Genomic DNA, 18,324 nt, shown 5'->3' with positions numbered 1-18,324 from the left:
GTTTGCTTTGGACTTAAGGCTAGCTTTGTATCATCCTTGTGCTGAGCTGCAAATCCAACTTAGCAGTGCAGTACAATGACTTTCCTGTGACTGCTGCATCTTCACCATATGCTTGCATCCCCCCAGTCCAGCAGGAGTTATTGCAAGGATGTAGTAAAGCAAGGCAGTGTGAACCTAGTGGGCTCAGATATTTTTCCTGAGCACCTGTCAAGATACCTGAGCATACTTGAAACGCACACAGCAAATTGAAAAATGATTAAAATTGCTAGTGTTTGACAGGCAGTTGTTGTGCCCGTAAACTAATCCTAGTAGGACAGTTTTTCTGGCAGCTAACAGAGCATATGGCCTATGCAATATTTATTTCTTTGGTGATGACTTGATATTTAGCATATTTAAATAATTTGAAAAGTCATAATGATGCAGTAGTCTTGCAGTGCTTTTCAGCTACCCTCATTTCTGGGTTATATTTTTCCTCTTATATTTTCTTCTGTTATCTCTTTCTTTGATCTGACAGGAATAACAAAGCATCCCTCTGGATCTGCTATAGTGAAATATGCCCACAGGAAGCAGAGTAGATCACATCAGTTTTCACTTTTTTTTTCTCTCCTTTCTTTTCGCCCCCCTCTTCTTGCTGAAACACTTTTTGCTACTACAGAGGGCTGACATGATAGGGCTGTCAAGACTCAGCAAGATAGATATATCTTTAACAAAGGGAGCTGGAGTGCTAGCCCTTCCCTGGTGACTGAACCTGGCAAATTTATGAGGAAAAAATTAACACACTATTCTAATAACACTATATAACACTTCCAAGGTAGTGCCAGCCCTTGCCACCAAGTGCTTGTTCTTCCTTTCTCTCAGAGTTATTAATATTTATTCTGATTTCATTTTTAACTTGTTAAGATCTTTTTCTTCTGGGAGCTGTTTCTTTGATGTGACAAGAATATCAAAACCACCCCCATAGATCTGCTTGATTGAATTGTACCCACAGCACTGGCCACTTATATGTTCACTTGTATTTAATTGCCTCCATACAAGGAATGGTCTTTGCTTCCTTTCTAGGAGCAGTCCTGTTTAAGCATGAATATGGATAGTGGTGAAATTAGTTGGAAGCTGCATATAGTATCAATATCTGCTTTTTTCAAAGTTAAGTGAAAGAATTCAAGTAAAAACTGCCATCAAAGTAGAAATTCTTTTCCTGTATGCTAAGAGCTCTATTCCTTAAGAAATATGTATTGTATTCTATTGATTTTTGTCAAGAAATCTACTTCTTCTTCATCTCAAACAATGTTTTTCCTAGACACACAGAGCAAGGATTTTTTTTCCCAAATTATACTGGTTTGGGGAAAAAAACCGTTGATTTTTTGGTACTACATTTGGCCTGTGAGTTTTATTGCATTAAGGGATTATCAACAGAATAGTAATGGATTTTTTGAATGTTTCACTCCGGGAGCATGTATGGATGTAATATAATGATTTGTATGTCTTTCTGGTGAGTTTCAGAGCACTCTATCATTCTTTAAAGGGAAAAGGGAGAGTTTTAATATTGCTGTCACTTTGTTATGATAACTCTCTGTAGATCAAGAAGCAAAACACAGGGACCTTTTGAGGGTAAGATATTTATTTCTGTAGGTAAAGATTCCTTCAGAAGACACAAAATATAGGAAAAGATAGATTCTATTAAATCAGAATATTCAATAAGGAATTAATATAAATTGCATGAGGTCAGTTACCACACAGTAATTGCCCAATGTATAGGCTTCTACTTGGATATTAATGTGTGCACTTCCATATGCTTGTTGTTTAGAGAAAAGGGCTTTCAGAAGGTGTTTTCTTCAGAATTACCAAAACATTTTAATTATGCATCCAATTTGACTATGAAATTACTTTTGGGAGGGCCTACCCTAAGTAATACAAGCCATTTATGACATGAAGTCAAAAATCATATTCTGATCCATAGGACTCAAGTTTAAAAATGCCCTTCTACCATTGCTTAAAACAATTATCCACAGCTAGATCAATGATTGATCATGATATCTCCAGTTAATGAATGTATTATAGATAAGAGATAGTCAGTATTTCAAAGAATCCGTGATGATCTGAATTCATGACCATTCCTGGATCATGCTGTTGCATGTTTTTGGGATTTCAGAACCTTTTCAGAATCAAGAAAAGACACAGTCTCTTAAAGTAAAACAAGTGGCATTTGTTTGTGGCGTGCAGGTGGGGTTTTTGTCCAAAATGGCCTACTAGAAGGTTTGGGATTTGTTTATCATTAGTGGTATTTGTGATTAAAATGCTCTTTAACCAGGCAGAGCTAAGCACTGCCACTCAAAGAGCACCATCAGCTTTCCACCAACCATTCAAATGGAAGAGCTGATGGTAACTTATTAAGCTGATGAGACTTGAATCAGCCTATTTATTACATATTTCAGGTCATTCATTCATCAAAGGAATACTGCAGTGAATTAGTAAATAACCCATATTCCAGAAAAATTTCTTCTAATACTTCAACCTACCTGAAGTATTATTTGGAATAAATTGTTTTTCTCATTCTCATCTACATTAGAAATTCCATGTGCATTTCAAGCCCTGGAGACTTACCCAAACTGTTTAATGTTTTGCTGATATGGAAAGAACATTAACCACAATTGCTTTCTTTTATTGCAGAAATATATAAAATATAGGTCTTGTGCAAGAAAATTTCTTCCTTATTGTCTGGGGGTTTTTTTGTTTTTCTCCATATGGATGACAGGTACCAATTATTGATTTTTAAAATTAGCAACAAGCATTTTCACATACACTTAAAGTAATATTTTATGCAGGGGAGAGAGATGTGAAAATAACTGCAGCCAATTGTAACAGAAATAGCTGGAAGGGGCTTCTTTTTTCCTATTAGCACAGATTTCAGTTGTATTATGCTGTCATTACCTCAGCATAAATTAACCATTATTCAAAACATTTCCCACAGAGTAGTTTATTGGAACAGATATTACTCAGTCTAAGTATCTAGTCATTCACTTAGAAAGATGCAAAGCTGAGCTTTCTAAATGTTTTAAACATATTGATAATGTGCCTCTTTAATGCCATTTTGAAGCCTGTATACAGTATATCTATATTATTGTTTTCAATTAATGTCAAGAACAAAGTGAAGTTTTGAAGAATGTGTTCTGGGAAATAATCCAAACAAAATTATTTCTTTATAAACTAAACCCTACAAATAACTGAGAACATTTATTTTGAATGTAACAGTATACCCTTGTTCCAAAACTGAAATTCTAATATACACTGAAACCTGATGAATACTATACATGACACCTTTCAGTACGTACATTTTACCTACTTCCCCATCAATCCTTTTTCAGATGTGAGTTTTGAAGGTTTCTCTGTTCTCTGAAGTAGATCTTATGTCCAGCAGAGGATAAATTGAAGGTTGGCAGATGGCTGGAGCCTCATCATAAGCACAATTTGTAGTAAAGAGTATGGGTTTTCAAAATTTCAGTGCACCTTCTTAAGGTGGGAACAAGACAGATGATTTGTGATAGAAGGACAGAGATGAGAGCAAAGAAATAAGCTTGCGTTTACTTTCTGTTCAGATGAAAAATGAAACCACTAATGTTATATTGCCACATTCTTCACTTTGTTTTATTTCATTAACAGGAAAAGATTTTATTCAAGGGATTTGATATTTCTTTTTGTCAAAGCAGAAGTAGAACATGAAGTCACATTTTTCATTTTGTATAGTTTTATGTTTATAAAACAAGAACAAAATACACATACTAGATAGTGTGGTTTTCTGAGCCTGTTCTGCTTTCCAAGCATTAAAAAAGTCTTCAGTCATCATGTTTTATTTCAATAATAAACCAGAAGAAAAAACATCACAGCTAAAATGCATTCTTTGATGATTAAGTACCCTTTCCTCTTTTATTACAGCCCAGATTTCAGAAGGCCTGTTCTGCTCTTTGCTTCCCTGTTTTCCTCATTTTCTTTTTTGTTCTCCTGAAGGGAAGTTCTTAATTGTAAAAATAAGTAGAAATAAATATGATATGTATGTTCTACACTGAAACATGTGTAAGTCATTCTTCTGGCAGCAAAGGTCACTCATTATTTGAGGTATTAATAACATCCATTTTCCACAACAATTATATTCTCTATACTTAATCTTATACCTTCATTTATTTACTTCTACATAAAAGATGTCAGTGTCCCAGCAGTTCAAAGGACTACTTGCTTATGATTATCGGAATTCTTGTCAGCTACTGGCAAAATTACTGCAGGGTATGAACAGTCCCTAATAGAGCCCCATTCTTTCAAGTTTTGGTTGAACTTCCTCTTGGTGTGTTATTTTCTGTGTGGCTTTACCAAAAAGATCTCAGAGAGCTCAGGGAAGGGCATCCTAGTGATGAGAGTAGAAGACTGACTTAGGGACAGGATGCTTGACAGAAAATAAGAGTCAAAGCAAATGTGTGGCAGAAAGGCAGGAACAGGAAGAGTTGCTCACGCCAATGTATATAGGGATATTGTTAGGTCTGGTGCCAGATTAATTAGCACTTACAGGGTCAAATTCAGATACAAAAGTGTAGACATAATTGCAGAAATTTCCAGAGGTCTATAGGCTATAATTTGACTGTACACATCTCATAAGAGATATTGTAGAAGCCTGATTAAATGGATCACCTTATACGAGAATGAACAAACACTGTGAAAATGGATTTTAGGAAGAATGTACAATGTGGGAAGATGGAAAAATTGTAGCTTTTTTCACCTCTACTTTTATTTTGTTATGTTTCATTATAGTGATAGCTTCAAGCATAACATGAAAACAACTGCTTGTAGTAAACTGCATTAATCTGTGCCTCTCTTGACTTCATTAGCTTCCATTCTATGTTACAGTGGTTTTTTTTCTGTTTTAATTCAGGAATATATTTTTAAAAATTTAATTTCTGAAAAATTAATATAGAATTTGGGTTTGGGGGGCTTTTTTAATTGATACATTGTGGATGAAAATTTTTCCAGACAACCTGGTCTCTGGAGCTCTTCATTAAGACCCTGTCTGAGTAGTTGATGCTTTGGTGATTTAACAATACAAAAGTCAATGGGTTTAAAATCTTTGGTCAGTAGGTGTCCTGAGCATCTGCCATGTATAGATTGCTATACAGCAAGCATAATTTGCTACAGTTCCTACAACCAAAACCAGCTGCATGTAATTGAGCCCAAGTCACAAAAATTAAATATTGTCCTAAATACTTGCAGTCCTTTATTTATTTCTTATATTGCCAGATTTGTCTGGAGGTGACACAAAATGTGTAGTAGCTTTACAGAATAGAATGCAAACATATGTGCATTTCCTAGGACAAAAGGAGGAGAGTATAGAGGAGGGAAATGTAACTGAAGTGGAAGAAGAGTAAGGAAAACATTTGGGACTTTTTCTTACAAAAAGGATAAATTCAGTTGATGGACAGAAAAATCTTGGAAAAGGTGGAATTACTAAGGTATTTTTGTTCTTTAAAAAATTATTCCCTCCCAGATTAGGCTTGTCATTGCAGAAACTTTCCATGCATTTATTGCTTTTTTAAAAAATTGTTTAATTCTTAGAGGCTCACAATTTAGCTGTTAAAATGAAAAGCATGGTTAAAATAATCTGTAAGCATGCACTGTGAAAGCTCTTAGTCATAAAAAAATAGTTGGAAAAAATAGATGAAGTTTCAAAGTTTCAGTAAAAATTCTTACTGATATTACTGTTGCCTATTTATTAATAGGATGCCTATGCTTAAAGGACTCTGTGCTCCTGAAAATAATAATTAAAAACATACAGTGTCTTAAACAAAATAAAAAATGAGAGCTAATGAATTGAATTGAACCTGATGAGGTCACAAAACAATTTTGTCTTCTATCTTTACAGAGTAAAATTTTGCAGTGTGTAAGAGGCAGTACACTATTTGGATGACATAAGCATCTTTGAAAACCATGGGAAATAGCCCAATACTACTTCCTTGGCTTCAATCCCAATCACTCCCCAAGGATTTTACAAGTCTAGGGTGCTTGTATTTTATTCTCATCCTGGTTAGCTTTTCCTTTTTTTCTGGCAGTTGTGCAGGAAGCTGCAATCCAAACTCTTTCTGCTTCTGTCACCATTCATGGCTCATGAAATAGACATCCATCTTGAAAGTCAGGGATCCTTCAGAATTATTCAATCCCAGAATTTTTACAAAAATACCAAAGTTTTTTTTTACTTGCTGCATTGGCCTGTTGAGAGCTGTGAGTGGAGGTTAGGCTGAATGCTTCTTCTTTCCAGACCAGGCTGTAGAATACAGACAAAGATGATGAGTTTTGCTGTTTTGTCCAGACTGCAGTTTGCTTCATATATTTTTCCCCAGGAGATCTTCATGAACAGTAGAAGTTTCTTTCTTCTGCCTCAGTGGAGAGGAAAATAACAAGAAATTGTTCATAGGTGCCTTCTCTCTTTTTGTAGCTTTGTTATTCCTGCACAGGATCTGGAGCTTAATTACTGTAGTACTATGAATGTGTAATAACACTGTCTTCATTTCCACAGAATAACCAGGTTCTGCTTTCAGCTCAGCATTCTGGTCAGTATAAATGATCATGGATCAGTGATGTGTGAGTTTAAGATCTTTTTAAAATTTGTTTTAAATATTAGAATAAAAAGCAGTATCAAATTTTTGTCCAGATTAAAGCCTTGCATGTGCCGTGGAGTTTAACTGGAGAGGTCAGGCTGAGAAGCCTCTCTGTCTGAAAAGAAATAATAATGAGGGATGAAGGAGAGAAATGGAATTGTGTGGAAAGGTGGCCATTTACAGAACTCCTGTCTTGTTGAGGAAGGGAGCAGGATAAGAAAAATGAACAATAAAGAGAGGAAAAGAATAGAATAGACATTTGGAGCTTTTGTTGAGGAGGAGAAAGAGGGAGAGAAAGGGTTAGAAAGGGAGCCTCATAGAAATGAGGGAATTACCATAGGAACAGACAGCTCTTGGTGTGGTTAGTGTAGAGAAATTATATTTGCGACCTTCCCAAAACTTCATGGGATTTTTTCATTCTTGACCTTTGGGACTTATTTTTTAACTAGTGAATTAATTGAGATATTGCATAGGATAAAATAGTTAAACATCTCTAAACAAAAGTGGAGCCTGTATTTTACGTACTTGTGACTTGTAAAATTTAGCAGACTTCTAAATGCAGTTGATGGTGTATTGAAAAGTACTACTGGCAATTTTTGGCCTGGCACAGCTGGAACTTCAGTCTTTTTTGCTGTAACGTACTGCCTTTCACATGTGGAAACAATTGTAGCATCCCAGACAGAAGCAGTAGTTTTGTATTTTTTTTTTAAATGCCTGTAAATTTTAGTGATTGCCAACCAGAGGATGATAATTAGAGTTTTCTTTTAAAAAAAAAAAATTCTTTTAGTTTATGTTTTGTAGACTTTGAAAATCTGTAGTGGTTCCAGTGAGAAGAGAACCTGTATTTAAAAATTCAGAAGACTTTTTATCTCTTACTCAAGAAAATGTAACAAATTTGTCTGTGCTCTAGAAATAACCATTGTTGGAGGTAGTGCACTTAGAATCCCAGGAGCCTTTTTAAAAAGCAATGTGTGTTTCATGAGTTTCCTCTGATTAAAAAAATAAAACCCAACAGACAACAATCCCAAAGATCTAAAAATATGAATTAAGATTTCATCATCCTGTCTTGTATTTCATATGCAAAAGAGAAAAATAAATTAGTTAAAGGATGACATAATGGAAACACTTGGCTTAAAAGCAAAGACTCCTGAGTAGGAATGACAAGAAATATGTAAAAGCTAAGACTGGAATGGTAGAATTTTTTTTTAAAGAAGACAGATGCGGGCAAGAATAGCTTCTAAGTATAAGTAACAAGAAGAGCTTGAATTTCCTGAAACTTTAAAGCAGGACTGCAAACTCAAGAAGAAAGCAACAGTTTGGGCAGATGAACTGAATGTCATGTTCACTCTGAGCAAGATGTTCAGAGTCAGATCTTGCTAAGGCCTAAGAGTAAGGACTTTTTCTCAGTAACAGGAGTTATACAATGGGAGTCACATTTTTTGAGGAAATGCATCTGGTTTGGTTTGGTTTGCAAATACAAACAAAGACACATCTGCAATTTTGTATGTTGCAGTGCTTTGATTACCATCCTATAAAGCAGTAACACAAAAGAGTAGTATCAAAGGGAAATTCCATGTTGCAGGTGTATATTTTAGTAATTTGCATTGCAGACTCAAGATGTCAAAAAGAAGTTTGTTCCACAGACCTAAATACCAGATGGGAAAGATCATCTAGACTTGCCTCTCAACCAACAAATCACATAGAGCTTTTGCCCATTTAGCTTTTTGAATCTGACCATCAGGGTTGGTGTCTAAATAATGGAGAGGATATGGAAGAGTTTCCTTATATAGGTAGAGTTTAGGTGATAAGAAATTATTTCAGACAGTCACATTAAATATTTATAATCAAAAAATTAAAAAAAATGTTTTAAAAGAAATTAATGAATGTCTTTGGAAAAAATGAAATTGTTTTTCAAATTGAGAGGAATCCTTGTTTCTGAGGTTGCTCATTAGGTGCTTATTGATAAATGATTTAAAGGCAATTTTCAGTATCTAAAAATAAAAAATCCTGATTGCTTAGGTTTCAAAACCTTAACTGTACGTCATTGAGTTACATATTTGATAAATTATTGAATCATGCTATTATATCCCTTAGAAATTAATTTAGCAGTAAAATATTTTTAATCTTTGTGCTCAGTGACTTAATGATCAAAGAAAACAACATTTTGTTTCACAAACTTAATACAGATTTTGAAGAATGATGACAGAGCAATGATTTCATTTGGCATGACATCAATGAACACAAGAATTCCAGTAAATGTTACTAATCTATATGGGACAGAAATAATTACAAACATGTACATAAGAAATACAGTGGTTCAACTGAAGACAATAGTGGCATGAAATGATTATAATAAATGTTTTTTATATGGTGGATGACCTCATTACTTTCCAAAGCTACCTGAGGAGGGGGAGTGGAGAGGGAGATGCTGAGCTCTTCCCTCTGATATTCTGGGACACAGGAAAATGGTCCAAAGCTGTGCCAGGGGAATTCTATACTTAACAGCTTCTATTTTCTGAGTGTGCCAGCCACTGGAACAGACTTCCTAGAGAGGTGGCCAATACCTGAAGCCTCTCAGTGTTTAAGAGATATTTGTATTATGCCCTTAACAATGTTCTTTATCTTTTGGTCAGCCCTGAAGTAGTCTGTCAGTTGGACAAGATGATTGTTGTAGGTACATTCCAGCTGAAATACTCAAGTCTAGGATAGACTATACAAAAAAGAAAAAAAAAAAAAAGAAAAAAAGGAAAAAGAGAAAAATAATCTTGAATGTATTTGTAAACAAAATTATAAAGAAATATATTACTTTCTTCAGTTCTGGGATATGTTTAAGGTTTTGCACAGCCTGAATTCTATGAGCAAAGGGATGCTTCCTACTTGCCTTGGTATACAGGCAAACAGCATGGAAGAAAAGGCAGTGGAATTGTTTGTCATGGATTGGGAAAAAGACTCACATTTCAAAAAGTTATCGGAGCTGTAAAAAGAATGTGATTAAATGAGCAGTGTGGCCTGAGAAGCCCCAATAACAACGCAGACCTTGTCAGAGGAATTTGGAGTAAAATCTTTTTCCTTAAGAGTAAAGCATATTTTTTTAGGTTTTAGTGTAATTTAATGGGAGAATTTTGTTGTATCAGTACTAAATTCCTTTGTTTTGGGCAGAGTTGGAATGGACAAGAATGAGAAAAATTATAGGATTTTTCTTTTCCTTCTGGTATAGTCAGGAAGGGAGGGGAGCACTTAATTCCTTTTATCAGCCCTTTTCAGCCTAAGGAAATTCTCCACAATTTTCAGGGGAATGGAAGCATTTGTAGTCAGGCAAGTGTGAACTTTACTAGTGAGAGAATGCATGAAAGAGTAGGGAACACTTTTAGCTAAACCTGTCCTGCCTGCAGGATATTTGCCTTTATGGTATTTTTGCTTCATCGTCTCTGTTTTCGTTTGTGAGATGTATTGAATTTATTTCCCACTTGCAGTCCATTAATCAAATGCTTACTGAAGCTGGGAGTGTTTAAAATATTTTTTTGGTCATGAGAGTCATATTGGAGTACCAGGGCCAAGGATGAGAGGGAGATATAAAGGTGGAAGAGGGGAGAAGTAGATATCACAATTAGTAGCTTCATGAGGTAAATGTGAGAGGCAGTAGGCAGCACTCCCTGAGACAGACAAGATCCCCAATGTGACTCATGCCTGTAAAGAGAATAGGTGATCTTACCTTTCACATTCTCATTCCTTTCATAGCACTCTCTCCTTTCACATGAAGAAGAAGTTCAGGGGTGGAGAGCTCTGGGAGGAAGCTGAAGGTCAGCTTTGAGCTGTTGGTGTTCTGCTGGGAAGCCATTTAATTGCACACAGGATCCAGTGAGATACCTCCTGTGAGGGGAACGAGCTTAAGGATGCCCCTTCTCCATTGTTAAATTAATAAAGTAGTGACCTGTGGAGAAAATCCATTTCAGTGCCCATCTTTCAGTCCCTTGAGTATCCTGATTAAATAACTGACTGTATCGAAGCCTCCAGAGCACTTGAGTCATTGCTTGTGTTTAAACTATAGCACTTCTTTCCCCCAAATATACAGTAATAAAATGGAATTCAATACTCTTAATCAACTTATCAAAAATTGTGAAGATACTGGTGCTGCTTAACATCTGTAGATACAAAGAAAAAAGCAATATCTCACACACTTGTACAAAACAAAAACACTTCAAGCTGTTTATGTTACCCACCAAAGGGCTGTCAATCTTATTTGCTCTGAAGAAGACAGTGCTTGGGGGCTGTTGAGTGTGCTGGCTGCACAGGAGGGAGAGTACATAAAGGATTCCTATGTTTACTTGGATGCAAAAATGAAATAAACTTTCAGGAATGGCAGTGTTGGATGACTATTGTTTTGGTGCATATTTCTCAAATGCCTACAGATTTTCATTCTTCATTGGACTCAGTCCCCATGCACAGGGGAAAATAGATTATAGAAAAATTTCAAAGCTAAATTAGAGCATAAGAGCAAGGAATAAAACACATCAGGATTATGGGAATTAGTAGTAAGAAGCCTGAACATGTTTAAAAAAATAAAAAGTAATAAAATACATAGAGAAAGGAAAAAAACTTAGAAAGTTTACTGATCATTGTGGTAATCAGTGAAAATTAATAAAACAAGAGTACTTTACATAAGAATAAAAATATTGTCTATCTGCAGTGCAGTCTGATTTTCAGGAATTTATTTCTTCACTTCATGATTTATAGTAAAAGTGCTCACGCTTTTATGTTTCTTATGTGAGGCAAATCACCAAGCATCTCTCTCAGCAAAGGGGATTTTACAAATGAAACAGACTGTTAATATCTTCCTTGGTGATTTTATCTGCATTTCTAAAGAACCTTTTTAGAGAAAAAGTATGTTAAAATTAAACTGCTTCATGGCTTACCGTTTTTGCAAAGGTGTGTCAGCAAGCAAACAAAACCTTAATTTCTGTGATGTTTCACAAGTCAGTTCTAGTATTGGCATTTAGATTAGGACTGTGCTTCTGAAATGAATATGCCAACCACCCCTATTTGCCATGCTTTCATTCAAGCTGCAGAGCAGCTTTGGAGTGTGTGAATTGGCTCCCAAACCACAGAAGCTGAGTGGTCCAGGAGTGCAGCTGGCAGAGCTCAGTCACTGTTGGGGTCTGCAGCTCCTGGTGGAGCCAGCCTGGTGGGAAAACCCTTCTGTGGACATGAATTCAGCAGGGCTTCCTCAAGAAGAACGTGGCTTCTTCTCCTTGGAATACAGTGATAGAACATGTGCATAGTTCAAAGCTGAATGAATGGATGGGACAATAGGAAGCATTTTCTTACTGAGAGATTGATCAGCCACTGGAACAGGCTTCCTAGAGACACAGCTGATGCCCTAATTCCATAAGTGCTTAAGAGCCTTTTGGACGGTGCCCTTAACAGCATGCTTTAGCTTTTGGTCAGCAGTCAGGTGTTGAACAGCGTGATTGCTGTGGTCCCTTTTAACAGAAAAGAATCTCTCCTCTCCTCTCCTCTCCTCTCCTCTCCTCTCCTCTCCTCTCCTCTCCTCTCCTGCATAAACGTTGAGGATATTGATCATTGTATTATTTATAAGATTTGGTTGTCTGATATATTGATTTATTGAACAAAATGTATGCAAATATATAATAGATATGTATTTATATTACTTTTAAATGACCATTATTAAGTCTTATGTGATCGTGTTTTGTTTGAGTGTATAAATTACCTTGTGTGAGATTGACTAATTTTAAACTTGGAATTGCCAGCAAGTTTGCAGATTCTTTTTCCTCATTCTGACCTATTATTATCAAATAATATGCTAAGAGTCATTTTATTTTTCTGAATACATGATCATATCCTAACAGATACTCCCTGAAGTGTCTGGAGTACAAATCTCATTTTATGTGTATTAAAAACAGTAGGGATTCTCAAATCAGCTCACTAAATAGCTTTTCTGCAACACCTTATTGAGGAAGAGAAAACTAATATAATTGCCATTTTGCTGTTCTGAAAGCTTTACATCCGGCAGCCACTGAATTCCAAGCTTATATTCATTCTGCATGAAGGCCATTTGAAGGTGAAATGAGAATAAACTTGATTTTATTAAAATTTGTATTAAATTGACTAGAATGTGTGTCTCAGGGAGTGGTGCTGCACTTGGCACACAATACTCAAGATCTGATGGAAGAAAAGGAATAGAATGGTTAGAATGAAATGTTTAGGACCATGAAATAAATCTAAAGTTTGATGATTTACAGCTCAAGAAAAACTGTGGTGTACATTTACCAGTTTTCAGATTAGCTTTAGATACAGCCAGAGTTCTCTTGTAAACAAATCAATGTATTACATTATTATTCACAGATCTGTTTTGTACCTGCTTTTCATTTTGTGTCAAGTTATCTGATAGGAGGCAGCGTTAGGAATACCCTTGGGCCAGTCACTTTATCTCTGCATGCTTATGTTTATCTTGTGTGTTACGTTCTGGCGAGGTTTTTCTGTCCTTTGTGAGTACTGTGAGCTCCAGAGAGCAATACCAGCTGTAGCTGTGCACAGCAGTGCTGTTGTGCAGACTGCAGTCTCAGAGCAGTAGCTGAGTGTTATGGGTATTTTTTAATCAACATGGTTCAGTTTCTTTAATGCTTCTAAGAGGTGTCAGTTTTACAAATGGCATTTTGACTGAAAAGGATAACATTATTATCCATGGCGTGGGGGACAGGCAATTGCCTTGTAAATGCAAGCCAGCAAAAATATTCAGTATTCCCTGAATATCAAGGTCTTGGCTCCGTATTTGCTCTGGTTGCAAAAGGACTTGACATTAACTTAAATGTTGTAAAATTATGGGATCATAGATTATGTGAGCATTTACCAGCACATCTTCAGCTGTAAAATAACAGCTGCTTTTGCTCATTACATTTTGAGTGTCCATTCCTCACAATCTGAAAAATTCATGTGAGTTTGTTATTGTATCCTGCTTCTCTTTCTCCTCCTCTATTGCCTCTATAAATCTACTTGAACTGAGAGGAAAAGCCAGCAATATCTATTTGTGCAGAATTTACAGACAAGCAATCAGAATTTGCCAAGACAGAACAACATGAAAGTAAATGTGTAAATTAGAACTGGACTGCATTGAAAAAAATTAATAATTCATTTCAGTGCTCCTGTGAGAGAACATAAGTATCATTTAAGGGATCACTCTAAAGGGTAGGAGAGGAAGATCTGGGTTTTTTTCATTATTGCTGCCAAATACAATTCACACTCCTATTTCAACACAGAATTCTTCCAAAAATTAGAATTAAATTAACCTTGATAATTATTTGAAAAAAATGGAAATTAATTTTCTGAAAATACCAACAGATATATGTAGGAATATATATTATCACTGATATATACTGATATTTTTGATATTAACATTTGCAATTTTGAAAATGAAATTCACAAACAAGTATGATTCCTTTCCCTTCTGGTAAATCAGTTCTGAAGCAATAGAAAATACTATATTTATGTGACTTGAAGTGAATTTTGTATTCCTGTATAAAAATATGTCTGCATGAGTGAGGGTATTTACACATTGTGTAAAGAGATACTGCTTGTATGGCACATATAGATAGCTGTTGTATGGACATATACACACATATACACATATGCCCACACAAATGTGTTGGTTTTTTTATAAAAGTCATCTGTGATTTAAATTAATTCACCATTAAATGATGTTAATAAAACCTGAGATGCTCACAAGTTCCCAAGAAGCAGCCTGTGCCTTGGAGGCTGAAGTTCGCTCTGGATTAGTCAACAAACAAGAAATCACCTGTACAGATATAATTACAGCATCAAATGTGCTGGGGCTACAAGCCTTTGTCCTTCAGCTGCTTGGCTGGACTTTGCATTAAGTTTCTTTTTCAGCAAATGTTTGTTTGTGGTATTCCATTATATACCTGTCAGTCTAGGGCATTAAGATTGGCGGACATCAGTGACCTGTTAGGAAATCTCTCTCTGACATCTGTTCTTACATTTATGCCGTGAAGTGGAGGAAAGCACAGGTTGGCTTGTGGGAATGAAAAAATATGTACCTTAAAAGGATTCTTCTGTATCCTGAAGCATTTATGGTGCTTCTCACTGTTTTATGTCTGAAGGAAACAGCAAAATTTACCAAGATAGTAATGTTTTTGGTGGGATTTCATGTTAATTCTGTGTAGCCAATGAAAAATTCATAAAGCCCACAAGAAAAATATTAAGGGTCAGTAGTTCAGGCTACGGTATATATATAGGTACATAATGCACTGTGCATTTCAAAATCTGACAGTTTAGTTTTCTATGAATGCTTTATTCTTGATTTTACAAGGTCAAATAAAATAATACCTGTCTGAAAAATAAGGAGTATTCTCTAACAGCATTGTTTCTACAAGTAAAAATTTTTTGTCAAAATTTTTAAGAATATATCTTAGATATATTTTTGTTTGAATGAACTCTTTGAGTAGCAGAGGTATTTCAGTATATGTACTGTATTCTATTACCTATTGAATTAGTAGAATAAGATTTATTAGAATATTAGAATAAGATTTAGTCTGAAATTACACTTGTGCTAAAGATTGTGTTTAAATTGCAGAGTTTTCATTTCTAACCCATGAAGCCTGAAAGCCCATGAAAAAATGCAGTAAAATTAAGGATAAAATAAATATTCAGTGAATGAATGCAAATTGGAAGGATTTCTACATTAGTCTTACTGTGCCTGACGAGGTTCTTCTCTGGCATTTTTTTGTTTTCACCTACTAATGCTGTTGAAATAGTAACTTTTTTATTATTATATTTAATACATAAATTTTATTTCTCAGTTTTCTTTTCTTTCCCCCATTTAAGATTCCAGAGGCTTATTTTATTAGAGACCCTCATACTTTCCTCCTTACAAAGGACTTTATTAAGGTATATATGTTCTTTTAGTGCAAAAATCCCAAAAGCTCTCTCAAGACCTGAGCTGCATGTCCTCACAGGTTAACATTTTCACATATAATGCCAGTGACTGGAGATGAGAATGGTTACTTGGTTAACTGAAGCATGCTTGAAACGAGAAGCAAAGCTTGTCTACAAAATACTAACACTTGGATGAGTCTGCAGCCTGGGAGGAGAGCACCGGGTGAATTTTCTGGACTTTTTTCATGGCTGACTTGGGATATGCCTGCATTGTCACACAGTGTGTTGACCTCTCTCCTTGATGCATATTGCTCCTGACAGTCCCTCTCCTTTGCCCGCAGGCCATGGAGGCGCAGATACAGAACTTTGGACAGACGCCATCGCAGTTGCTCATTGAGCCCCATCCACCTCGGAGCTCTGCCATGCACCTGGTGAGACATGACTGCTGGCTGGGAATGCATTCCCTTTGAACCCTAGGGTCCCTTGTAGGTCATAAAATACTCATTAAAGCAACACTTTTGATGCCCCCCATTGCCCATGCAGCCATGCTTGCTTTGGGTAGCAACAAATCTCAAGGATCTAGCAGAGCAAGCTGGAGGTGTGACTGGCTTTAGCTTCATACAGTCCTGGATTTTCCTTACTAATATGGTATAAGAAGGCCCCATCTTAAAAATATAAACTTGATAAATACATATTTGCATTCTTGTTTCTGCAAGTGATGGGAATGGCTGCAGGCTTTCCTTAGAGTGTGTATGTTATGTTGTTTTAAGGGATGCATTGTTAGGGGCTGATTTTTGAACAATGTCTCTTGACAAAAATGAAGTATTGGAGCTCAAATCATGCTGGAATCCTCCCGCCCATTCCCTCAGGAGAATGATATATATATATATTTTTAGTTTCAATTCAGACTCCCAAATTCATTTGCATCACATTCTTCTCTATTCTTCTTACAAAGAATCGTATGAAATAGCCAGAATGAACAAGACAGATTTCTGTGCCCTGAGAGTACCTTTAATGAAATGCTTAGAGCTAGATTTTTTTTTAAGCTTTGTAAATCAACAGTAGTAGTTTTAATACATGCAGTAGTTTCAATCATTTTATCTATCTATAAGGAAATCTCTCTATGCAGCTGTACACTGTGAAAGTGGAAATTGATCTGGAAGTGATTGTTGTATTTTAAGTGTGTAAAAGTCCAACTTAGATAATATTTATTTTACATTCTTAAGATACAGATAATATATTTCTAATAATTCAAGGTGATAAGCAGAAAGGAACATTTGACCTTATAGAAATAGTTCATTTTGTTATAACAGTGGCTGGAAAAAAATACCTTAAAACCAGTATTCAATAGCTATCCTTGTCCATGTAAAAATAATTGTGTCATTTGCAGAATCATGGAACAGGCTTAGGTTATTATAACCTTATTAGGTTACAGACTCCCTAATAAGCATATGCTTTACTTAAAATTAAATTGCCTGTGTTTGGAAGTGCTGTATTTCATATGAGGAATTCATAAAGAAAAATATCTGTGCATTTTTTATTCACTATTAAAATTTATTTTTCAGCTGTTGTAGTTTAGAGATTAATATTTATTATGTATAAATTGATTAACTCATTAAGACATATCTCTATGAATATTAACTACTGAATAATTTTACATTTTACTGTATGCTAATTAATGCTAATGGTCATTTTGTACCCTATAATGATAACCCTTACCATACCTATTCTCTATTTATCCTCTTGTAATGTTCCAATAATAGCTTGTGGTCTTGCTCTCCTCCATCACTAGAGTAGATGCACAGGTAGTGTTGTTTTCCCTGTATGTGCACATGCTTGCCTGCTCTTTTTTAACCTTGTTTTCCCTCAGACCTCCTCACTAATTGTGTTATCCCTTCTGTTTTCTTCTGCTCTCTTCTCCTTTCTACTCAACAGTGTTTCCTTCCACAGAGCCCCCTCATGTTTAAAGATCAGATGCAGCAGGATGTCATCATGGTGCTGAAGTTCCCATCAAATTCCCCTGTCACACACGTGGCAGCCAACACGCTGCCCCACCTGACCATCCCTGCCGTGGTGACAGTCACTTGCAGCAGGCTGTTTGCAGTCAATCGGTGGCACAACACAGTAGGTAGGTCCTTGCAGGCACGCTTCATTCAGATTTGAAGACCTTAACAACACAGCTTTAATTCTGAGTGCAGTGTAGCTCACTCACCTGCCTGTGCACCAAAATTTACTGTTTCTTCTGGTTTGTGTCAAATAATCACAGCTTCTGTTTTCTCTGGCGTCATTCCTAGAAACACTCTCCTTAACAGCAGCACATCACCATGGCAGCCAATCGATTTGTGGTTACTTCAGGATCAGTCTTTGATACAATGCTTTTCAGGAGACTGCTGTTGTTCTTGACACAGCAAATATTAATATGTCCCAGGTTTCAGGAATACATACTGACATGCTAGAGAGGGTATATCCCTATCTGCTGCTTGAGAAAAATTTCAGGATCTTGTCATAATCCTTCCCCTGGGCCGCTGTTAGATTATCTGGGACCCTAAACAAGCCTAAGCAGCCAGACACTGAACTATTCTGAGAAGTTTCCTCATTCCCTCAAAAAAGCCCATCCAACAGGGCCATCCCAAAATTCCCTTCCAGCCCTGCTACTCACTCTCCATATTGCCATTAGGACTGTCCATGTCACCTGGACATGCAGGTGCTAAGGCTGTTCCAAGCATTGCTAAATAGGTGGTGGGGCCATGAGGTACATGAGGGAACAAACAAGTTTAATTTT

The 18,324-nt window shown here is 36.0% G+C and overlaps 1 protein-coding gene across 10 annotated transcripts in view; it reads left to right on the top strand.

Annotated features, from left to right (window-relative positions):
* The window catches only part of NBEA (neurobeachin), a 453,154-nt gene that overhangs the window by 413,576 nt on the left and 21,254 nt on the right, over positions 1–18,324 (top strand). For 7 of the 10 annotated variants that reach the window (XM_039696621.1, XM_039696627.1, XM_039696623.1 and 4 more), the window contains 2 exons: positions 15,884–15,973; positions 17,478–17,670. In XM_039696621.1, coding sequence (XP_039552555.1) covers positions 15,884–15,973; positions 17,478–17,670 — 283 coding nt within the window. The remainder of the gene's footprint in view (positions 1–15,883; positions 15,974–17,477; positions 17,671–18,324) is intronic. The other 3 variants (XM_039696630.1, XM_039696626.1, XM_039696622.1) reach the window with 1 other exon arrangement.

This window comes from Passer montanus, unplaced genomic scaffold (assembly GCF_014805655.1).
Source record: "Passer montanus isolate IOZ18808 unplaced genomic scaffold, ASM1480565v1 scaffold99, whole genome shotgun sequence".
NCBI classification, from domain to species: Eukaryota; Metazoa; Chordata; class Aves; order Passeriformes; family Passeridae; genus Passer; species Passer montanus.
The sequence above is the reverse complement of the archived record's forward strand: the minus strand, read 5'-3'. Positions and strand labels throughout refer to the sequence as shown.